A 25,101-nucleotide genomic window follows, 5' to 3' on the forward strand; every position below is an offset into this window, starting at 1 on the left:
CTACTTAGTAACAGTATGTAAAGATTTAAATTTGATATATATTTTAAAGGGCCCATATTATGCTATTTTTTTATTTATGTTATAATGACATTTCATCATCAAAAACAAACCTGCAGCTGTGTTTTGTTGCATTCACACAAATCCTGCATATTTAGACTAGACTATACTAGACTAGTTCTTTCAAACAGAAAATACATTGTGATGTCTTGTGGTAAGACAGGAAGTGCTCCACTGTGTTTTAAACCCCATACATCTTCACTAGAATCATAATGGATGATTTCAGCCCTGGAAATGATAAGCTCTTCTGAACTAAAGGTAAAACTTGAAAACTATCACTACATGACATCACAAGGTAGAGTATTTTTGATCAAACGTGTGAATAAAACAAAACACAACTCCAGGTATGTTTTTGATAAGGTAGCAGCTTTATAACCAGTGTTGGGAATAATGCCATTAAAGTATGACGGCATAACTTTTGCCAGTAACAAGCAATCTAACTCATTAGTGTTACTGCCAATGTAACGCAGCTCGTTATTTCACTAAGAGTCAGGGGTGACAGATCAGACTCCGCTCTTGTCTTATTCAGTGGAGCTGCAAAGTGTAAACTGTAATGAATTACTCTTTTGAAGGATCTTGCCCAACACTGATTTTAACATGGCTTAAAGCACAAGAATCTATTTTGTGTATTATATGACTTATAAACATCTTTTTAGTTATTGATTAATACACATCTAATACTGTAGAATTAGAATAGCCTGTTTCAGTTATAAAGAGGATGAATATACTATAACTGTACAGATATGAAACATGTTTTGTCATCTTTGTTTCTGAAAAGTGAAATTTGAGCTTTTAGTTTAGCACTGGTCTGGTTGTAATGGCGTTCTTTTTAAATATACAACTGTGAAAACAAATTTCCCTGTGGGAACAATAAAGTATCATTAGTTTCAGGTTTAGTTCTTGTTCTGGTTCAGTCAAAATTCATCAACTAGAAATGTGCTTTTTGCAAAATGCTGCAGCAGAAAACAAGGCAAGGCAACTTTATTTGTATAGCACAATTTGTACACAAAGTATTTAGTGTTTTACACAATAAGAAAGACAATATCACAATACAAACAAATACAAACATAAATAATCATAAAATGTATGTTAAAAAAAGAAGAAAAAAAAACCCTTTCAGTCTTATGCACAGCTCAACAGAAATGTGTTGAGCCTGGATTTAAAAATGATCAGAGCAGAGGTCTGTCTCACATCTTCAGGAAGGTTTTAGCTGCATAAAACTGAGACGCTGACTGCCCATGTCTGATCCTGACTGCTGTGACTTTCCTGACGTCCACCATCATCTCCAATGTCTTCTGATCATCCCCAGTGTCCTCTGATCATTTCCAGTGTCCTCTGGTCATCTCCAGTGTCTTCTAGACAAGTTCCAGCTTGTCACCACACCAGGTCACCTCCAACTCTCAACTATAGGACTATAGTCAAATACAGAAATTCTTGGTCGACATCAGACATGTCCTGATGATCAATTAGTCAGTTAAAATGGGGTCATGGCAAAAGCTTTCAAAACAATTATGTACCTCTATGTATCTGACCCAAACTGCACTCATGAAACTACACCTGCAGAGGGAGTTTATGCAAAAACTACTATTTATGCAGAAAAAGTACTAGGAAACAATGTGGAAAACTGCTGCTACTCCAGCTCTGCCTGGCACCCATTTCCTCCATTGTATCTCCTTGATGCACTGTGCCTCATGAATAGTTTACGTGTCGACTGTGTCGTTGCTGTGCTCGTTTAGCAGCCAGGCTCTCCATTAGCCCAGGTGCTCCTCGCTCTCACACCCAGCGCTGATAGTTTGTCTCAGGGCGGGTACGACTGACTGAAGGAGCCATTACAGTGGGAGTGGAGAGGAGCGGAAAGGACAGGACAATAAAGCACCAGCGCTAATAGCTCCCGGATGGTTCTCCGGCTGCACAGAGACAACACTGGGGCGGGGAAATGCCTCCATTACAGACATGTGATGGAGGAGTGAACGCTAGTACATGGAGAGGTGCTCAGAAGTGAAACATGTGGTTTTGACAAGGACAATAAAATAGAGGATTTATTTTACTGTGAAAATAAAAGCGAAAAAAAAAAAAACGTGCAACTGAGCTCCTCACTTTGGGGCCAATGAGTAAAACCAGTTTGTTACAAACCCCAAAAATCACTCTGAGATATGCAGTGGTGGAACTATAAGAGTACTGTACCAGTATATTTTTTAGGTATCTGTACTTTATTTAAGCAAATTTGACAGTGGTTACTGTTACTACACGACATTTAAAGTGGATCAAAACACTAAATCCACTTTTTTCACTACTTAACTGTTTAAATAGCATAATTAACTGTTCATAGTTCTTTTGGCAGCTTTAGTACAAACTAGGTCAGTTTGCAGCTTTAAGGTGGAGATCGCCTAAATCTAAGCCTTCAGTGGCCAAACACCTGACCACAGGGGCTGTCCACAGGGACTGCCCATTTAGCAGCTGTAGTTGAAATGTGGATTAATAACAACACAACTAATTTTAGTTAACTCAACTCTGAACAGCTACTCCATAAGAGGATGTACCAATACCGGTGTGAGAGCTACTCAGGACACCATTCTGCTGTACATCTCCATCTCAGAGATGCTAATCACTCCTTTGAAGATAATGAAGTTCAGATCTTAGCCAGAGAAAAGACATTTTTTTAGAGGAGAGTTAAACAAGCTATTTTTGTTAGGAAAGAGAATCCTTCCTTAAACAGGAATCTGGCCTGAGACGTACTCTATCTTCTCTATCATTTACTTAAGTTTTACATGCTTCTACCACAAGATTTGATGTGAAAAAACTTTGTCTAAATTCCAAAAATTGTACTATGTTTTAGTTTTCATTCAAGCATGTGCCGTTAAGGGGAACTAATGCTGCTTCTGAGAGTTCACACTTCACTATGATTGGTTAAATCCAGCTGTTATTCACTTAGAACACAAAGAAGGCTGACCATTAGGTCGTGTTCTCGTGGCATTACAATCGCAAAGAGTTGTTGGCCTGGTTTTTGGTTCTTTACTTGATCTGACCACATGAAAAACAAAAGTTTGCAAAAAGCATCTTCTTTGTCAGTGTAAGTAAACAGTGAGGTTATATTTTCACAACAGCTTCAGAAAGTGGTGCTATTATTCAACCTCTGTCGCCATATTGCTCAGCCCGACTGTGTCCTCAGTATACGACACCTAGTGGCCGTACTTCTGCATTAATGCCAGTAGGACAGCATGTTACAGTTGCTATCTTTACACTCTTAAAGCTGCTAGTCACTCAGTGCCAATCAATAGTGAGTAATAGGAGCACGCCGGCGGGAAGACTAACTCGGGGTGAATAAAGAAAAAAAAGGAAGAAAGGACTGACAACTTCCATTCAATATCCCACCATCATTACACACTCCATTCACAATAATGGTGGCGGTGACAGGAATGGCATCGGGCATAAAAGTCTGATATATTGCCATTCTCCTGTTCTGCTTTCTGTTTTTGTTGCTCGTGCGCATGCCTTCACTGTTTCTCTTTCACATTCACCACTCTGAGAAAGACTGCGCAGAAGAGTGAGCAGTTGAAACTCAGGTCTGAAAACAAACTAAACTTTGGTCTGAAAAAATTATCTATTAGAATAAATTATTGGAACACCCCATGAACCTCATTGGACAAAATCTAGTAAATGTATGATTTTTCGCTAAGGTCTGACCTGGAAGTGCTCCTGTCTGAACTGTGATAAGTGGGGGTGTGGTGGGCTCAGAGTTCATGCGTGTCCGAATGTGCATGTGTGAGTTTCAAACCTGGAAGCGTTCCTCTCTGAACTGCAGTAGGTGAGGGTGGTCCGAGCGCAGCAGTAGGGTGCGGGGGCCGTTGTAAGGGTTGGTGTAAGTGATCTTCCTGGAACTGCCACGACCTTCTCCCACCGGAACACTCACCTCGAACGCCTGCGCCACACAATGCAACATGTAAGAATCCTGCACCATTCTAAGGACTAGTATCTGAGGACTGTTCCTCTCTGTGGGATACATGAGGGTGGTACCTTGGAGATGACAGGCTGGTGCACCTGGAGGCACAGGAGCCAGGTGCTGACCAGGCGTCTCTGCTCCACATCCACCGCGCTCAGGAAGAAGAAACGCCTCCCTGCTCTCCACAGCTGCACTTTCACCTGGACTTCCTGTACAGAGGCAGGGGGCAGCACGAACACGCCCGCCGGCTCCAGCTGACACACACATATGAGAGAACAAATGTATAAATGGATCAAATTCACCTGAGTAACTCTATGTTTACTTACTTCAGGTATTATTCAGAGGAATTACATTTGGTGCATTATTGAATGATTGATTTAAAGACTAAACACTAAAATGAACTTTTTTACTATTTCACTATGGTGTTTGCCTTTCCTCCGCCCTCCTTTCCCCTCACATCCTTTAGTCCTCGAGACCCCGCCTTTCCTCCGCCCTCCTCACACTTTACTTTAGTCCTCCAGACTCCACCTTTCCTCCGCCCTTCTCCCCCTCACACTTCCCTTTAGTCCTCCAGACTCCGCCTTTCCTCCGCCCTCACTCTGGTCATAAGAACATGTATGAGAAGCTAGAAGCAGCAAACACACTTTATTTTGTATAAAAAACATGGAGAATGTTTTCATTTGAACCTGTTTGGTCCAAACTCATTTCTCACTGCAAACACATTCTTAACATCCCAATTCTTCTTTGTGATGAGTTTATGAGCAAAATTCACCGAGAGTTTTGGTGCCAAACCACAGCAAACAACAGCTAGCCTGTTAAAAGCACACCAGCTCCAGGTTCAAAATAGATCAAATCATTTGATAATTCAATGCAGTACGTAAATCAGTAAATCAGACATTGCTGCCACGCCGTCTGGATGCATTTCCAGGCACTTGCTCCTCACACACACCTCCCTTTCCATCGCTTGCACCCTGTACCTGACTCTGCTACAGTTTGGAACAGATCCAAATTGGTGCAAAAGCTGCTCATTCACACAAGGCTGTTTACAGAGCTCCAATGCTTTGTCTGACCGATACCCTTAAACGCTCTCGCTCACCGATCTCGCTCACCTCGTTCGCCCCTTGTATAGGCTCAATCTGATACTGATCTAGAGTCACTGGAACAAAAAGTTGTACAAAAGCTGCTCATCTACAGAAGGTTGTTCACACCATAGCCTAAGGTGTGTGACATTACCTGTTTTTAGTCCTAATGCTGCGATTTCGGATTCCCTCACAGCCTTTGCCCTCTCTGTCGTCAAAGTGCATTTAATATCATGAACAATCCCATTTTGTCACTTTGGCTCGTTAAAAAAAGTGAGTTATAATTTATATTCAGAACTCCCGCTCTGCACGGGAGGCTCGGGAGCAGGCTGGACCACTCTTACCAAAGAGGACAGTGGTGCGACATCAGGCTGTAGGACCGCTCTCCTGTGAGAGCTGAGGAATGGACGAGATGAGACGTACCCTATGGCTCATGAAAATGTGGGCTTAATTAGTCCAAAACACAAATGTCTGTGTTTATATTATTCAAGACCTTAAACCTAAAGGCTAATCTCCAGTCTAGTTACCGGATCAAAGAAATAGTTGGCGGAACACTGACAGTTGCTGAATCCTGTTCCGGTTTGTTCTGGCTCAAATTAATCCCTGATTAGATGTGGACAGCACACAGCAGTGGAATTTTGACACTTTACTGAGGCAAAACTCATTTTACTCTCATTTTATGAAAAAATTCTGGTACAACGGCCTTAAAATTTGCAATTGCATTCTGCAGTACTTCTTTACTGAGAAGAAGGGACATTTTAAGAAGATGATTCTTTTGTATTTGACATATGTATGAAGAAAAGATGACATAATGCCTTGTCAATTGAAACAAGCCTGCCGTTTCATGTTCCAATTTGAGCAGTGCTAAAGATGTGACCCGCTCCTCACACTTGGGTGGAGCAGCGACATAGAGACAAGGCAGAGGAGGAGGAGGTGGTGCAGAGAGACAGGAGCTATGCAGAATTGTGTGAGGTGAGGCTGGGCCAAATGTCGCACTAAAATGTCGAACTTTTGACATCTAGGAAATGGCATTATATTTGATTTTGATCATAATAAATGTACTTTTTTGGACAATAGAAGGCCATTTTCAACCCAAAAATAGTAGTTTCTTTAAAGGTGTGCAATGTAACTTTTCGAGGAGAGGTCCACCACCTGCTTGTCTCCATGGAGATTATTGCTTTGCCTGGAATGTTACATAGTATGCAGTGAACTGATCTATCATGCATTTAATCCATGAATATAATGCTACAGACAGACCTTAAAAAACAAGGTTATTTACTGTGTGGGGTCACATCTCTACAAATATAACCTATAAGGTTAATCAGAATAAGAAGACTTTTATTGACATCATTTGTGAACACAGCTCACAAACCAGGAACTTACTGCGGTGATAAAGTGCAACATAAAAACACACTGAATAAATACAAATACAAATAAGGGCATGCACAAAGTTAAAAAAAAAAAAAAAAAAGCTTAAAAATAAAAATACTTAGAGGTAGAAAATATATACAACAGCAGCATCAGAACAACAGGACAAACATGGCTTATTAAAGTGTCCAGTTTTGTGCAGATATTATAAAATGTTCATGAGACAAATGCAGAGGGGAAGAAACTGTTCTTATGACAAGAGGTTCAGGTCCCAATGGACCGTAGCCTCCTGCCAGAGGGAAGTGGCTCAAATAGTCATGTCCAGGGTGAGAAGTGTCAGCTGCTATACAGCCTACTCGCCCCCGAGTCCTGGAGATGTACAGGTCCTGTAGAGATGGAAGGCTGCAGCCAATCACCTTCTCAGCAGAGGCACAATGCGCTGCAGTCTCTGTCTGTCCCTGGAAGTGGCCCCAGCGAACCACACAGTGATGGAGGAGGTGAGGATGGACTCAATGATGGAAGTGTAAAACTGCACCATCATCTGGACTGGCAGCTTGGCGTTCCACAGCTGCCGCAGGAAGTACATCCTCTGCTGGGCTTTCTTGATGAGGGAGCTGTTGGTCAGTTCCCACTTGAGATCCTTGGTGATGCAGGTGCCCAGGAAGCGGCAAGAGTCCACAGTGGTGATGGGGGAGTCAGTCAAGGTGAGGGGAGGCAGGGGGGCTGTGACTTTCCTGAAGTCCACAATCATCTCCACTGTCTTCTGGGTGTTGAGCTCCAGGTTGTTGCTGCTGCACCAGGACACCAGCCGGTCCACCTCCCTCCTGTAGGCAGACTCATCGCCGTCTGAGATGAGCCCGATGAGGGTGGTGTCATCCACAAACGTAACCAGTTTGAGTTGTGGCTGGAGGTGCAGCAGTTGGTGTACAGAGAGAAGAGCAGGGGAGAAAGTACACAACCTTGTGGAGATCCTGTGCTAATAGTCTGAGTGTCAGAGACATTGTTTCCCAGCCGCACATGCTGCCTCTGGTCCGTCAGGAAGTCAGTGATCCACCTGCAGATGGAGTCAGGCACGTTGAGCTGAGTGAGATGTGGTGTTAAAGATGTCCGTGAAAGGAGGAGGACAGGAGACAGTTCCTCAGCACAGTGTCTAGGGGTGGAAGGAGAGACATCGTCCGGGCTCAGGGCCTTACGGGGGTTTTGCTTTTTGAAAAGCTTAGTCATGTCCTGTTTCAGGGGTGGGTGCAGAGAAATCCGGGCGGCAGTCGAAGGCGGGGACCTCGACGACCGGATCTCCGGACATGGAGACTAGCTCTGGGGACATGGAATGTCACCTCGCTGGGGGGGAAGGAGCCTGAGCTTGTGCGGGAGGTTGAGTGCTACCGGCTAGATATAGTCGGCCTCACCTCCACACACAGCTTGGGCTCTGGAACCTAACTCCTTGAGAGGGGTTGGACTCTCCATTTCTCTGGCGTTGCTCGGGGAGTGGTGGCGAGCTGGTGTGGGCTTGCTCATTGCCCCACAGCTCAGCCGCCACGTGTTGGAATTCACCCCGCTGAACGAGAGGGTCCCCCCTGCGCCTTCGGGTCGGGGACAGGTTTCTAACTGTTGTGTCGGCCTACGGGCCAAACAGCAGTGCAGAGTACCCGGCCTTCTTGGAGTCCCTGGGAGGGGTACTAGACAGTGCACCAACCGGGGACTCGTTGTTCTCCTGGGGGACTTCAATGCCCATGTGGGTAATGACAGTGACACTTGGAGGGGCGTGATTGGGAAGAATGGCCTCCCCGATCTGAACCCGAGTGGTGTTCTGTTATTGGACTTCTGTGCTAGTCACAGTTTGTCCATAACAAACACCATGTTCGAGCACAAGGGTGTCCATCGGTGCACATGGTACCAGGACACTCTAGGTCGGAGGTCGATGATCGACTTTGTTGTCGTGTCATCTGATCTCCGGCCACATGTCTTGGACACTCGGGTGAAGAGAGGGGCAGAGCTGTCAACCGATCACCACCTGGTGGTGAGTTGGATCCGCTGGTGGAGGAGGAAGCCGGACAGACCTGGCAGGCCCAAGCGCATCGTGAGGGTCTGCTGGGAACGTCTGTCGGAGCCCTCTGTCAGAGGGGTCTTCAACTCACACCTCCGGGAGAGCTTCTCCTTGATCCCGGGGGAGGCTGGGGACATGGACTCTGAGTGGGCCATGTTCTCCAGCTCTATTGCCGAGGCGGCTGCTTGTAGCTGTGATCGTAAGGTCTGTGGTGCTTGTCGTGGCGACAATCCCCGAACCCGGTGGTGGACACCGGAAGTAAGGGATGCCGTCTGGCTGAAGAAGGAGTCCTATCGAGCCTTGTTGGCTCGTGGGACTCTTGAGGCAGCTGATGAGTACAGGCGGGCCAAGCGTGCGGTGGCTCGGACAGTCACAGAGGCAAAAACTCTGGGTTGAGAGGAGTTTGGGGAGGCCACGGAGGAGGACTATCGGACGACCTCAAAGAAATTCTGGCAAACCGTCCGACGCCTCAGGAGGGGGAAGCAGTGCTTCACCAACACTGTTTACAGTGCGGATGGAGGGCTTCCTGTTTGCGGAACACTGGACCAGCTCTATACTCTCCATCGGGTCCTTGAGGGTTCATGGGAGTTTGTTCAACCAGTCCACATGTGTTTTGTGGATTTGGAGAAGGCATTTGACCATGTCCCTAGACATGTCCTTTGGGGGGTGCTCCAGGAGTATGGGGTCCGGGGCTCTTTGCTAAGGGCTGTCCGGTCTCTGTATGACCGGAGCAGGAGCTGTGTTCGCATTGCCGGCAGTAAGTCAGACCTGTTCCCAGTGCGCCAGGGCTGCCTTTTATCACCAGTTCTGTTCATTATATTTATGGACAGAATTTCTAGGCGCAGCCAGGGGCCAGAGGGGGTCTGGTTTGGGAACCACAGGATTTCATCTCTGCTGTTTGCAGATGATGTTGTCCTGATGGCTTCTTCGAGCCAGGACCTGCAGCAGGAACTGGGGCGGTTTGCAGCTGAGTGTGAAGCGGCTGGGATGAGAATCAGCTCCTCCAAATCCGAGGCCATGGTTCTCGACCGGAAAAAGGTGGTTTGCCTTCTCTGGGTGGGTGGTGAGTCTCTGCCTCAAGTGGAGGAGTTCAAGTATCTCGGGGTCTTGTTCACGAGTGAGGGAAGGATGGAGCGTGAGATTGACAGTTGGATCGGTCCAGCATCTGCAGTGATGCGGTCGCTGTATCGGTCTGTTGTGGTAAAGACGAGTCCAAAGGCAAAGCTCTTGATTTACTGGTCAATCTACGTTCCTACCCTCACCTATGGTCATGAGCTCTGGGTAATGACCGAAAAGACAAGGTCGCGCATACAAGCAGCTGAAACGGGTTTTGTCCGTAGGGTGGCCAGGCGCACCCTTAGAGATAGGGTGAGGAGCTCGGTCACACTGGAGGAGCTTGGAGTAGAGCCGCTGCTCCTACACGTCGAGAGGAACCACTTGAGGTGGCTCGGGCATCTGCTCAGGATGCCTCCTGGACGCCTCCCTAGGGAGGTGTTCTGGGCATGTCCCACCGGGAGGAGGCCCCGGGGAAGACCCAGGACATGCTGGAGGAACTATGTCTCTTGGCTGGCCTGGGAATGCCTCAGGGTCCCACCGGAGGAGCTGGAGGACGTGTCCGGGGTGAGGGAAGTCTGGGAGTCCCTGCTTAGACTGCTGCCCCTGTGACCCGGCCCCGGATAAGCGGAAGAAAATGGATGGATGGATGTCCTGCTTCAAAACTGTGATGGAGGAGGAGGGGTCCAAAATGGGTTTGGCTGTGATGTCCATGATGGTGAGTGAGGTGGGGGAGGGGTGTGAGGCCTCAAACCTCGCATAAAAGCTATTTAACTTTTCTGCTAGTTGTTTGTTGTCCACGGCGGAAGGGGCTTTGGGCCTGTAGTTGGTGATTTGCCTAAGCCCTCTCCAGACAGAAGCAGAGTCGTTGGTGGAGAAATGCTGTTCCAGATGTGTATTGTACTTCTCTTTAGCCTTTTCCACCTCTTCGCTAAACGCATACATCTTCTGCTCTGTAAGCCATCTCCTTTTCCCTCCTGATGTCTCAGTCTGGGTGTGAAACAGGATTTATCGTTGTTAAAAGTCACCCTGGTACATGATGGAATGATGCTCTCCTCATAGAACTGAATGTATGACGTCACAGTGTCTGTGTACTCATCCAAATTGTCTGTGGCCTTGAACACATCCCAGTATGTAATGTCCAAACACGTGCGAAGCTCCTCCACAGCCTCACTGGTCCACTTCTTAGAAGTCCTCACAGCAGGTTTGGAGAGTTTCAGCCGTTGTTTGTAAGCAGGGATGAGGTGAACCATGATGTGATCAGAGAATCGTACAGGAGCGCGGAGCTTCTGCTCTCTCGTCGGGCATTTAATAAACTGTTTGTACTTGGGCAGTTCCGGGTTCAGATTTCCCTTATTAAAATCCTCCAGGATGATCAGTAAAGAGTCTGGGATGGTTCGCTCCACATTCAGAATCTGCTCCGCGAGCACGCGCTGGGCCTCGTGCGTGTCCGCGCACGGAGGGATGTAAACAGCGGCCAGAATGAATGAAGTGAACTCACGTGGAGAATAGAAAGGCCTACAGTTACTATCAGTTACTATCAGTTACTATCAGTTACAGTTAGTTACTAGCATTCTGCTACTCCCTCGAGACAAACGTATTGCAGAGCTGACCTTCATCATAAAAGTTACTAAGTATAGCTTTAATATCATGTGGTCCCATATTAGTTCTGATACAGATCAAGACTCTGGGTGTTTCACAAAACACTTGCCTTGGTAGTAGATTAGTAGTCACTTCCTTCTGGTCCAAGGCAAGTGTCCTTCCTTAGCCCAAACAGATGGCTAATGGAACAGGCTTCAGAGAGAGAGAGAAAAAAGTTCTTTTTCATTCTCTTTTTGTGGATAAGTAAATCATTTAACAAATACATCCAAACAAATGTATCAATTTAATATAAAACAACTATGAACAAATAACCCTGTTTTGTTGCATTACAGCACCATGCCAGCAAGTTATTTTTATTATTTTCTTTTTTCAAAAAGACCAAAACATTTAGCTCTAACAAACCCTTTGGTACATCACTATTATTCACATGCATGAATTTTCGGGTGTTTGCATAGTTTTAGAACAGCTTATTTGAAGAAGAGTAACCCACCAACTCTCAGTCAATCTTACACTTACGGCTTTTCCTTCTGGGTTTTATTATATTTATTATATTAAAAGCAGACAGACCACAGAGGTCTCATTTTGTCACAAAGTCTTGGTTTTACAATATAAGCTTTGGGGGAAGGAAATATATTTCACTGCTTTACAAGAATAAAGTTACCTTTAAAACATTCTGTACTATTCAGAGCTGTGGTCTGATTATGTCACAAAGTACTGCTTAAACGAGATCTTATAATATACAAGATGAAAAGTTACCACAGACCAAACCAGGATGAAATTAGACTACAATAAGACTAAATAAAGCTTATGTACTGTAAAAATATGTTATAGCTTTACTCCAGCATATTTACTGTAGTGAGCACAGAAGACTGAACAAGAGCTGCCCTAAAAGTGACTCACTCAATCTACATTTCCTACATGGATTCATCCGGAGGTGATAACCAAACCCACCCGCTGTGACGAGGCTCATTTGCATAATACTATTTTGGGTTGGCAATTTGAAATGTGTTAACGGAGGATGTCAGGAATTCTCTGTCTCCCTGACTATCTCCACGCCTCGTCTGCACTTAGCCCATCCTTTGGAGCCATAGTTTCACATTAAAACTTTGAAATAGTGGTGAATGACTCAAGATGATTTTAATACCTTAATCTCAGAAGGAGGCAGGGGTTTCTATTATCTATGGTAGACATCTTTTTTTTTTTTTTTAATAAATGGAAAATCAACTCAAATGGTAAATCCTCAAAGGTAAAATGTTATCACACAGTCTGACACTGAAGAATGGGTCAAATGCAAACCTATCAAATAAAAAAAAAATAAAAAAAATCATATTAAAGCCCTGCTGGGTAACAGTCTGGTGGTAGGCACTTACTAGTCTCCGTGGCGATAGATAAAATATAATTCTTTTATGGAAAGATTAGTAGTAAACTATAATGTGTGTAGATCACTATTTAATATACATTGATCTAAATTGGTTTAATAACAAAAACGATCGACTTCTGTTCAAAAGAGCAGAAACAATAGTGACATTTCATCCTAACAAGCAGCAGGTTTTTATTATTTGATTATTTTTTATAATGTATGTATTTTTATTTTTATTCTTTAATTATTTACATTTTTTATTTTATTTTATGCGTGTGTGTGTGTGTGCGTGTGGGGGTGTGTCGGAGTGTGTGTGTGGGGGGGTGTGCATGTGTGTGTCTGTGTGTGTGCGTGTATGTGTCATTTTTGAACCCTGCATATGTGACTCAGTCTTAATTTTTCCATTAAATGAAAGTGCAGAGCACTTGGTGGATATAGTGGAGCTTTGAAAAAATTAAAACTTTCAGAGCACTGAAGCCTGAATGCAGAACAATACAAGGGTACTCAAACAAGTAGTAATCAATCAAAATATCATTTTGAGTGAGTTAATTATGAAAGCTCATTAAAGTCGATTTTGCATAATACGTCCCCTTTACAGGCATAATGGATCATTTATGTTTTTGTGAAATTAGTAGTCTTATCTGTCATACATTCATATACAGTATATAGGAACATTTAGGAAAGCAATATGGTTCATTGCTAAGAAGCAGATAGTGGACTTTCCACCAGGCAAAGTTATGAGTCAGGTGTGTGGAGAGGCAAGCCCGCTCACAGGGATGCATGTTTGTCATTGTATTTTTGAGCAATAAAAATATCCATAATCTATCCCAGAGATTAACATGCTCTTGTCCAAAATGTGCATATCAACCCAAAAACAAAAGACTTTGTGAAGACGCTGCTGAAATTGGTACGAGACTGTACGGACATGGGCTGAAAGGCCACTTTGGAGGAAGAAGCCAATGCTCCAAAAGAAACATAAAAAAGTCCGATTTCAGTTTGCAAATGCACACAGGGGCAAAGAACAAAATATTTGGAGACATGTCCTGTCTAACTAAAACTGAACTGTTTGGCCAAAATGAGCATTGTTGCATTTGAAGGAAAAAGGGGGAAGCTTGTAAGCCTAAGAACACCATCCCAACTGTGAAATACGGACGTGGAAGCATCTTGTTGTGGATTTGTTTTGCTGCTGGAGGGACTGGTGCACTTCACAAAATAGATGGCATCATGAGGAAAGAACATCATGTGTAAACATAGAAGCAACATCTCAACACATCAGTCAGGAAAGTAAAGCTTGGGAGTAAATCTTTCAAATGGACAATGACCCAAAGCATACTGTCAAACTGGTTACAAAGTGGCTTAAAGATAACAAAGTCACAGTTTTGGAGTGGCCATCACAAAGACCCGATCTCAATCCTACTGAAAATGTATATACGTGAAAAAGCATGTGTGAGCAAGGTGGTTTATAAACTCAGTTACACCAGTTCTGTCAGGACAAATGGGCCAACATTCCTGCCAACTATTGTGGAAGGGTATTGACTACAGTTCAAATATTAATTAAATGTATGTGAACATCTGACTTTTAAGAAAGTAATGGTATTTAGCAAATAAAAATAATTCTGGTAATCCTAATTGAAAAGAAATGTTTAGTGCATGTGTCTTTTTATTTAGAGTATGTCAAGTTCTGGTTTCAACTGTGTTTGATGTCTTTAGTTTGTATGTAAAATGTAGACGGTAGTAATCATAAAAAAGCTGTGTGTTTGTACCTGCAGGTCCTGGGGGTGGGAGCAGTAACAGCGCAGTTTCCTCACAGTCTGTTTGCCTCGGAGCACCAGGGATTGACAGCTCTTCTGACCACTCACAACGCTCATGTCCACGCGCTCCAGGAAGTGCACGTACACCTGCCACACCTGAGAGGGCGCGGCCATCCACTTATCCCTGTGTCACAAACCAACATTATTAACACAAACAGAGAGGATTCATCATTTTGGAACAATGACAACTTTTAAACAGTGTCGCTCTTAATATTAGCTGTGATCATATCTGTCAATTATAAAATGAACTCACTCCTCAGGGAAAATACAGCACGTAACAGTTAGTTAAACTTTGATTGACGTGAAACGTTAAGCCCCGCACACAGATGCACATTCACAAAGTCCCAGTAGATGAGCACACTTCTTAAAAATACACTGTGTAACTTTTCTGGTGAAGCGACTGTACCTGATTGTGGCCATAGAAATGTTATTGCTTTTTAGCACTAAACGTGTCTATACAGAGGCAAGACAGTGATACCAAGTTAGTGGTTAGATCTGTGGAGATACAAGCCACTTCACAATAAGAATGGAAGGTATATGCAAGGTATTATTACATTTTTTTCTTAAACTTATAATTGAATAAATGTGAGATAGATACGTTTAATGAAGCACACTGTAACAAATTGCTGTAGTTTCTACTAGAATTTTTTATGACTTCTTGCTTTCACATATTACATGTCATACCTGTAGATTGCAATGCCTTGTGGGACAGAAATTCATCACACCTAGAACATTTTCTATAACATGTTGTAAGTAAGTTACAGTTAGTTTGTGTTTTACTGTAGGGGAGGAGATTTTACATGTATGTTGTATTTTCAAATATTTGCACACTGCACACATTCAGTTAAGAAGAACAGAGACAAAGAAGAACTCATGGGAATACTGCACTGCATTCACTCAAATGAGTATGTCAGCCTTTCTTTTTAAACTGAGACGTATCATTTTTTCACCTTTGTAATGAAATGTGTAGGGTTGACCATTTATGTTTCTGTGTTCTTCTTCTGAAGTAGCTCTTAGACATAGTCTATGTTGAATAACTGTGCTGTTATCTGTGGCCACACGTATGTATTTAGAGCACCCGGCTCATTTGCATGAGCCCCTGAGTGAAACGCCAGAGTTTACAGAGCCCTCTGCTCCCTTCTCCATGCTGCTGCTGCATGCGAGGCACTGTGGTGTCTATGATCCAAGCTGAGTGCTCCACGGACCCGTTTCCACTGGTTAGTACAAAGAGACATGGCCGCACCATGGTAACACGCTGATAGAGTGTGTGTAGACAAGACCTGTATTGTCATTGCAAAAATGCGAGGCATGCGTCTGAGCTCACATGCTCATAAAGGTGGAGACTTTTGAGTTGAGGAATACTTTGTATTGGCCAGGGTAAACCTATTGGGCAAGTAGAGCAGGCGTCATTAGAAAGAATTGGCAAAATATGCTAAATATGACGTAACATAAGTATTATGTGCAACACAATATTCTGTTGTGTTTTGTGGTTGCATTTGTAATAATGCACACAACATTTCCATGTTCAATAAAAATGTGAATCTATTCATCTAGGTGTCACTGCACTGCACCAATTGGATACTGGGGACTGAAGACCAATCAAAGCCTCCTGTGACCTGGATTTCAGTTAAAGGTGAGAATGTCATTAATGTAAAGACTTAGTGGTGTTAACTTTCTGTCATTAGAATAACATGGGCCACTATGTTTTCTGTTATTACAGGTGTAAAGGCATACGTATCACCTCCATCTATGAAATGTCAGTGTGTTTGTCTAGGTGAAGTCACTGCAATTTGCAAAGATACTCCGATGATATACCTGTTGTAATCAAGACATTTTAAATCATTAGCAGTGTTTCAAAAGACAGTGGCCACATCATGTCCCGGTAAACTATGCGTGATGAATATGAGCTCTGCTGATTGAAACGTGAAGACAAAAGGGCAAGCGCTGTTCTGAAAATCATTCCATCTGATTAAATCAAATGGTGGTGTCATGTCCTGTACTCGGAGAGAATTAGCTGTACACTTCTGTAATTAGAATTGATCATGACAGAAATGTATGCTAACATTTTAGTTTAGGAACCATACACTATAGGCTAAGTAATAGTTAAAGTCAGATGACGTCTAAAATCTCTCAAGCATGTTTGATGAATGTTACAACATGCTACAAAAAATCTATTTGGCATAATACTTCCTCTTTATTTTCTTTAGATATATTGTGGTTTTGTCTTCATTATAGTTATAATCGACGACACCTGTGGATTATTATTAATTTGCAATATTGATCTTAAACAACTTAATAAAAGAAACAAGTCTGCTGGTTTCCCGGTTGGGAAACTAAGGTGCCCAATGAGATATTTCCGCCTGGCTCTTTACGGTACATAAAGATGTGCACATGCTGGATTTAATTTATGTAAACATGGCTAAACGTCACTGCAGAATTCTATGCATATCACTGTTAAAGAAAATAACACTGGAGAAAGTTAAGTACAGAGCAGTGGGTGTGTACTAGTGGCAGTGAAACGGTGTTGATCAAAGTAATGGGGTAGAATAAAAATCACGAGAGGGTAAATGAGAAGGAAACTATAACATGTTTACAAGCTCTGACAAGTCGATTTTGTGTAATATCCTTTAATTAAGTCTAGATTAGTATAAATAACCTTTTTGTCTATGGCCATATTTTACAAGCTTTTAAGCCATTAACTATTTTATTCCCATTAATCAATCCTCATTAGCATTTTTAGCAATAGATGTTTTTGTACATACACTAAAATTGTAATAATCTCAATAGGTTTGCAATACTAACCAAGGGCTGATTATCCACTAACTAGCATACCAATTACCACTTTACAATATGTGGTCCCTAAACTCAACCAAATGATTTTACATCCAAAACTAATTGTTGAACTGCATAGGCTTAGTGACCACTTAATTAATGATCTAACGCTTTGATTTAAGTACTTGCCGTATTTTCTGGACTGTCACACTTTTTTTCACAGTTTGGCCAGGGGTGTGACTCATACTCAGATGCGACTTATATGTGAAATTATTAAAATATGATTTCACATCTTGATTACTGTCACACTGACAACCGCACGAGGGCATTCTAGGCTTGTGTACCAGTACCTACTTCTCCTGTACCATTGAAAATGTAAAATTTCAGCATTATGGTAATTTAAAAGACATCTGAGAAAGACAAAAATGCCCCCTAAAAGAAAATGGACAAAGTTAAGTCTGATCACAGCCATGCAGAAGAGGAAGCGCCGCTTCATCTACTTCCAGAGCAGGCGGACACGGAGGATGAAGAATTCAGTGGATTTAGTGATTTGGAGTGAGATTGAGAGTAAACTTGTTAGCTTGTTTGTTATGCTTTAGTTATCTGATTAACTGTTAATATCTTACGTTAACATGCCAGACATGTATTCAGTTTGTTGTCTATGTGGTGCGTTAGCGTGTTGTACTGCTATTCAGCCTGTTCTCTATTGTATTCTACTTATTATAACTTGCCTTAAAGATAAAATATCTATTCTTAGTCTTGGATTTTGTAAAATAAATTTCCCAAAAAAATGTGACTTATAGTCCAGTGCAACTTGAAAATACGGTACTAAGCCTGAATCATTCTTAATAAACTATTTAGTCATCATGGACATTTTGTTTCATTCACACATGTTTGAGTAAACCTTTATTATTACTCTGTCTACATCTCCAAAGCTCAAAATGCTCCACTTTGTGATGTTATGTAGTGGCAGTTTTCAAATTACCAGGTACCTTTTACCTTTAGTTTAATAAAATTGGCAAAACCAGACCTGAAGGTGTATGGGGGTTTCAAAACACAGTGGAGAACTTGTTTTACCACATCACAAAGTTTGACAGAAGAACTCAGCCTAAATATGCAGGGGCTGTGTGTGAAACATGTGTGAATTAAACGAAACACAACTCCAGGTCTGTTTTTGTTGAGGAAACATTATAATACAGATCAGAAAATGACATAATATGGGCCCTTTAAGTACTTACTAAGCCTGAATCATTCTTAATAAACTATTTGATTATTATTGTGTCTTGGCTGTAAATAGTGTAGTTATTGTAAAGAGTTACCCATTTCTCTATTCAAAATAACATTAATGTTTGTAAATGCATTAAACTCTGTTCTTGAGCTCATAGAGTAGAAGATTCAGTAGAGTACATACGTGTAAACCATGACGAAGAACATGCGCACGAGTGGACTGGGGCTACCAGGGACTTTGAGGTACACGTCCTGAGGCTCTCCTGGCACCTGCACAAACAAACAACAGTACAGTATATGGGCCTTCAGGAAAACTGGAAAACTGGCCTAGTCTCATTCTCGGTAGTCTGTTGTATGTAACAGCATGGTTCGATTTAGATTACGAGTAAGCTAATTCGACATTCAACTGCATTAGATAAGAAATGTGTTTTGACATTTAGATCAGCAGCATTCACTACGTTTACATGCACGAAAGGAATATCGGATAACTGACCTGGTCCAATTTAAACAGATCTTTCAAAATGCATGTACAGTTGTCCCTTACTATATCAAGGTTCACCTATTTTTTTTAGTGCAATTTTGCAATAATTTCTGTGCCGTGTCTCCTGTACAGTACAGAATGTGTTCAGCCACATTTACATAAATGTTTGATCATGTGACTCTGAAGTGCTGTATGTTTGCAAGTTTTCTCCCTGAAAAAACCCACAATGTCGATGAAACGTTCTGCACCAACAAAGACGCCTACAAAGGTTTGAACTTTGAGAGTGTTTAAACAAGAGAGAAATGTGAGGAAATGTATACATATATAATTGTAAAAAATAAACCTGACTACTTTGCAGATTTCGCTTAGTGTGAGTTATTTTTAGAACGTAACTCCTGCGATAAACAAAGGAACACTGTAAACCCAGGAACTACAATAGAGTAGTTCGATTTTCCTGGATCCCAATAGCAAATCTGGAGAGGCCGATACATACTACGATACCCACTGAATGTGACTCAGTCTGCTTTACATTAGGCGCACACTAGGAGAGGCGTTCAACTGCATGGGATAAGAAACAGCCCAGTAAATATGAAACGTTTTTGGGCATGTACTCACTTGTTTTATATCAGCAGCAATGACAAACTACAGTCCCCCCAAGCATGCTACCACATATTTAATTATTTGGTCCACTACGTTAAAGCGAAAACTATCAGTGCTTCAGTGTGTTTTTTTGTGCTAACACAGTTCACGCATGCCGATTTGAATTCAGTTGTTTAGTGCACTCAGACTTCTGTGTGCATGTAAATGTTGTGATAGACTTACTTCCACTTTTCAAACACAGACTCAAAACTTACCCGTTCAGACAATCCTACACCACATAACAGTCAGTCTTACATCATCCAGTTTTGTTCTGTGTATTCTATCTTTTCGTTTGATGTTTTAACAGCAAATACAACACTAGGACTGAGTTGAAATGTCGGAAGGATAAGCATAGGAAAAAAAGTATCTCTCACCGTTTTCCTGGTTTGACAGACGACATCAGGATCACTGCAGCGGACGGTCACCTGGGTCCCTTCTCCCAGCTCTCCACCTGAAAAACAATATAACTTAATTTTTTATTGTTTAGGGCTGTAGTCCTTTGTTTAGTCAATGGCGTCTTAAATGAAGAATTATCAAATCATTTTATTTGGATCTTAAAGATTTATATGAGAAACAGCAGAAATGAGAAGTGAGTGAGGTGAAGATTTGATACTTTTTGATATTTATATGTACAATTATATAAATATATTGTACTTTCCCCGGTGACATATTTGTTTTTGCACGAATTCCCGTGCAGGTGTAGGTGTAGCTTTTGCCATGGCCCCTTTTTAGGCAACTAATTGACTGGGTGGACATGTCTGTAATTGACCAAGAATGACTTTAGTCGATCAAACACACACACTGGCTGTTGAACAGGGAAGCTCAACATACCACACATCACAAGAAATCAGATCTACGAGGTGATAAGGACGGAGCAAACCATAATCAAAAATGTCAATGTTAGGACCTGTGTGTAAAATTGTTATAATAATTTTCCTAAACATGACCTATGTGTGCCTCCAGATATGAGGTAAACATTTTTAATGCATGCTCTTCATGTTTATGTTAGTATTATTTATAGAATGCAAGATCTTAGTTTGTGAATTTTGTTCATTCATAGCAATAAAACTAAAGTTTGTCTCCATGAAGATGTTATTGCTTTACCTGGAATATTCCACAGTATGGCATTAAACCTCTCTATCTCCATGGAGACAAGCAGCAAAATTCCACAGAGAACCTTTGATAAGTTTAAAAAGTTGAAAAATGTCAGTCTTTCTCATGGTGTGCAGCTCTGTCCTTATGGCCTCTAAAAAGACTTAAACAGTGACTGAGGTGAGCAGGTACCGGCGTGCTGGTCCCATGGGGGCAGGCGGACAGCTTTCTTCAGAAAGCTCTGCTCAGGGTGGTACAGTCGGAAAGTCTGGTCCACCACATGGGGAGTTGGCTGCACATTCACCTGGAGGATGGACAGGGGCTTCCCATCCTCTGTGCTGAAGGTCACCTGCAGAGAGCATGTGTGAGGAGAGGAGGCCTTTGCAGATATTTACATACATTTATCTGTGCAGAGCTTTTTGACCAGCTCTCTTCTGCATGTCATGTGTAGGAGTTAGGATTTTCAAAATGAACAAACATCACTAATCAACACTAAAACTAGTCTCAAAACTAGATACTCATTTGAGCAAACTAAAATCACCTTCAAAGGACAGAAATGAACCTTTCCTGAATAGCTTGAGCTGTAACAGAACAAGTATAAGGCCACATAGCAAAAAAGTCTTATTGATGACTATTGACTAGCCTGTTTGGGCCACGTGGAGTCTTCTTCAGGGCACACCGGCTTCAGGGCATATATGGCAAAATGGAAAATAAAAGTAGTTTGTCCATTGTTGCTGTGACTGTTCAGAGCTTAGCGAGCTTGTTAGCGTAATCTCTTCCACACATGGACTCAGAAACATAGTATTTAAGGAGAGAAAGGTTCATTTCAACTGTGTCTGATCTCAAAGTCTATATCAGTGGTACATGTGTGTGCAGTGTGCAGTGTTCCTGTTGTTTAGCTAACTGGTCACTGGTTTTCTACTATACAAAATATTTAGCAGAGTTGAAGCCTTTTATATTTGTTCTTGTCATATGTTGCCAATCATTCTAAAAACTCGGGATGTTGTAATGTTATCTGCAAAACCACTATAGACCAGATTTTTGCCAAACAGGGAGTTCTATGGTCTAGTCATCTAAAATAAATATGATCAGGTTCAACATCTGTTAAAGAGGGGTATTAATTACTAACACATAACATATTCATATCAGCATGTTACCTTTTATTGTTTTGAAAATGCTAAATTCACCAAAAGCGACATATTACCCTATACTAAGTTTCAATTTCTTTGCTCTCTGCTCTGTCACTCTCCCTTCAGAGTGTGATCACTATATAATCGGTGTGAATCCCATTAATGAAATTACCACACATTGCAGGTTTGTGCAGTTGTTGAGTTATTGTGTTATTATAAATCTGTTGAATGTTCCCATCAGGAAGTCTAACATCCCATTCTAAAGTTGGAAAACCACCAACTGCTGTAATATAAGGTGTATACTGTATTAATTCCTCATGAGACCCATTCACCTCTGCATTTGACCCATCCTCAAGCAGGGGTAACATGTCTGCTACTGTCAAGCTGAGCTTTGAAGTCCTCACTGAACCAGCCTATGTCCATGTGTGGTGCTCATTATGAGCGTTCTCCACATGTAAACACAGATAGCTTCTATATTTATGTGTGCTAATGCTGCTCCACAGGACGCTAAACGAGACCACTATATCTCACTGAAAATAAGCACGGCTCAACATGTTTTCTAATGTACAATAAATACACCTTGTCTCAAAACTACGAAGCTAGGAGGTCTTGGGTTCAATTCCCGCATGGTGTGGTGTTCTACTCCCACCCATCAACCCAAAACATGCATAAGGCTCAATATTCCATTGAGTTGATCATGGCCAAGATTCTGACACAGGATGTGGAGATGGGTCCATGGGTGCTGCACTGTGACCGCTTACTGCTCCTGACTCTCCTGAGGTACGGGTTGAAGAATGGGTAAAATGCAGTTGTCAAATTTCCCTGGGACAATAAAATCTAAAAATACATTTAGATAGGGCCACCTCTGGACCAAGGACACCCAAGATTCTGACTTAGAGTTTGTACTTTCCTTGATACTTTATAGGAAAATTGGTCCTCTGCATTTGACCCATCCTTGCATGCTCCTGGGGCAACTTGTCAGGAGTCCAGGGACCCATTCACAGAGCAATAACAAACTGATGACAGACCCTCCATCAGAAACTTCACACAATGCACATTTAACGGAGGCATATTATTTCTGGTACAGAGTAGCTATAACATACATACATCATTTTACATCGTGTTTATGTGTACTATTTAGAGGCCTGTGTCAAGCTATGACACCAGTGAATCATTTGTTTTTCACATTTTAAATTGCACTATTCATCTAAAACGACTTAATAAAAGAAACAATTCTGCTCACTTCCGTGTTAGAAAAGTGCATTTCTCAATGTGAGCCAGCGTCGCCCTGAACATCATAACAAGGGCCATGAAGTTGTCAGCTCCTACTATGGACAGTTACAGATCATGCTAACAAGAATCTGATTTTTTTCATTTTTACCAAAATTACTATGTGAAGTTGCTGAATCGTATGTGTATCACCAATTTAGAAAATAAAATTGAAGAAAAATATAAGTACAGAGCAGTGGGCGTGTACTAGTGGCGGTGAAAACGGGTTGACCGGCAATATGGCATTTTGAAAGCAAAGATTGCTCAAACATACACGAATCACTCCAAATACAGCTTTGAGAGGATAAATGGTGAGGGAAAACTACTATAACATGGTTAAAAGTTATGAAAAGTCAATTTTCTTTAACATTTCTGTCGTATACTATCCCTCTGTATCTGCTGATGTCCTCAGGCAGGGACAGCTCATGTGGTCTACAGTAGATTGAGTGACACCCGCCTTGACCCCTCATGACCCCTGTGACCCTGCTCTGACCCCTCATCACCCCGTGACCTCTGATGGTGCGTCGATCTGAGCAGCAGCGACAGACTGGCACATGATCTTACAGTGTGGGGGAAATATGGTGAAAAGAATATTTACGAGTCGTCATGAAGTATTTGGCTCCTGCAAACTCCATTTCATCATAATGTTTCTGGCAGGGTGTCTGCCACCCGTTTATTTTCTTGAGGATGTTATTGCTTTACCTGGAATGTTCCACGGTTATCTCCATGGAGACAAAGCAGGTAGTGCCATTAGGCCAAGTTACAGGTCAGATCTATGGAGAGTTGGAGCATGTTGTTTTATGTTTGCAATTAAAAAAAACAAAAAACACCTGCAACTATAAATTCAAAATAGACAAGTTTAATGCCATACTGTGGAACATTTCATGCCAAGCATGAAAGTGATGGATTTTGAAAGAAGAAGTCAGACTTGTGTAAGATGCAAGAACACTTTAATAATACTGGTACCAGGAAGTGATCACCTCAGATAGGCAGGATCGACTTGCCAGACAAAGAACATCACCAGTACTTATACGATTATGATAATGAGCTTATAATGTAGGTGTACATGCATAATGCATTTTGGTACAAAGAATCTTACTCCATATACGGGAAAAGCACATGGGCATAAATAAGAGGCCTGTGTACGTGCTCAGACTGAACACTGAGGACATAAAGGTCAGTTGTGTATCATTTAACCTAAACATTAATTCCTATAGCTACTGGAAAGTTCCGTATAAGGACACCTGCTTTTCTACTTGGAGATAGAAGTTTAATGTCATACTGGTGGACATTCAGGGCAAATCAACAACTCCTTGGAGACAAGCTGGTTGCATTGCCAGGTCAATTTACAGGTCAGTTCAGTGGAGAGTCGACCCTGCTCAAAGTAAGAATACATCTTTATCAAGGTATATTAAGGAATATTTGAGCAATAAAAACATGTCATTGAATAAAATTAAGTTAGATATGTTTAATGCCAAACTACAAAGTCCATCCATCCATCCATCCATTTTCTTCCGCTTATCCGGAGCCGGGTCGCGGGGGCAGCAGTCTAAGCAGGGACTCCCAGACTTCCCTCACCCCGGACACGTCCTCCAGCTCCTCCGGTGGGACCCCAAGGCGTTCCCAGGCCAGCCGGGAGACATAGTCCCTCCAGCGTGTCCTGGGTCTTCCCCGGGGCCTCCTCCCGGTGGGACATGCCCAGAACACCTCCCTAGGGAGGCGTCCAGGAGGCATCCTGAGCAGATGCCCGAGCCACCTCAACTGGTTCCTCTCAACGTGTAGGAGCAGCGGCTCTACTCCGAGCTCCTCCCGTGTGACCGAGCTCCTCACCCTATCCCTAAGGGTGCGCCCGGCCACTCTGCGGAGGAAGCCCATTTCAGCCGCTTGTATCCGCGATCTTGTCCTTTCGGTCATTACCCAGAGCTCATGACCATAGGTGAGGGTAGGAACGTAGATTGACCGGTAAATAGAGAGCTTCGCCTTCCGGCTCAGCTCCTTCTTTACCACAACGGACCGATACAGCGACCGCATCACTGCAGACGCTGCACCGATCCGCCTGTCAATCTCCCGCTCCATCCTTCCCTCACTCGTGAACAAGACCCCGAGATACTTGAACTCCTCCACTTGGGACAGAGACTCACCACCCACCCGGAGAGAGCAAACCACCTTTTTCCGGT

At 42.5% G+C, this 25,101-nt stretch overlaps 2 protein-coding genes across 2 annotated transcripts in view; one reads left to right on the forward strand and one right to left on the reverse strand.

Moving 5' to 3' along the window:
* LOC117373730 (uncharacterized) overlaps positions 1 to 1,874 on the forward strand; it is a 25,079-nt gene extending 23,205 nt beyond the window's left edge. The window contains exon 16 of the mRNA XM_055223161.1: positions 1,794 to 1,874. Coding sequence (XP_055079136.1) covers positions 1,794 to 1,874 — 81 coding nt within the window. The remainder of the gene's footprint in view (positions 1 to 1,793) is intronic.
* Positions 1,875 to 3,826: 1,952 nt separating this feature from the next.
* Positions 3,827 to 25,101, reverse strand: part of LOC117373734 (nephrocystin-4-like) — a 272,836-nt gene continuing 251,561 nt past the window's right edge. Inside the window, exons 23-28 of the mRNA XM_055223162.1 lie at positions 20,718 to 20,874; positions 19,808 to 19,884; positions 18,498 to 18,583; positions 14,267 to 14,438; positions 4,072 to 4,251; positions 3,827 to 3,976 (exon numbers count right to left, since the gene is read on the reverse strand). Coding sequence (XP_055079137.1) covers positions 3,827 to 3,976; positions 4,072 to 4,251; positions 14,267 to 14,438; positions 18,498 to 18,583; positions 19,808 to 19,884; positions 20,718 to 20,874 — 822 coding nt within the window. The remainder of the gene's footprint in view (positions 3,977 to 4,071; positions 4,252 to 14,266; positions 14,439 to 18,497; positions 18,584 to 19,807; positions 19,885 to 20,717; positions 20,875 to 25,101) is intronic.

Source organism: Periophthalmus magnuspinnatus, chromosome 7 (genome assembly GCF_009829125.3).
Source record: "Periophthalmus magnuspinnatus isolate fPerMag1 chromosome 7, fPerMag1.2.pri, whole genome shotgun sequence".
NCBI classification, from domain to species: domain Eukaryota; kingdom Metazoa; phylum Chordata; class Actinopteri; order Gobiiformes; family Gobiidae; genus Periophthalmus; species Periophthalmus magnuspinnatus.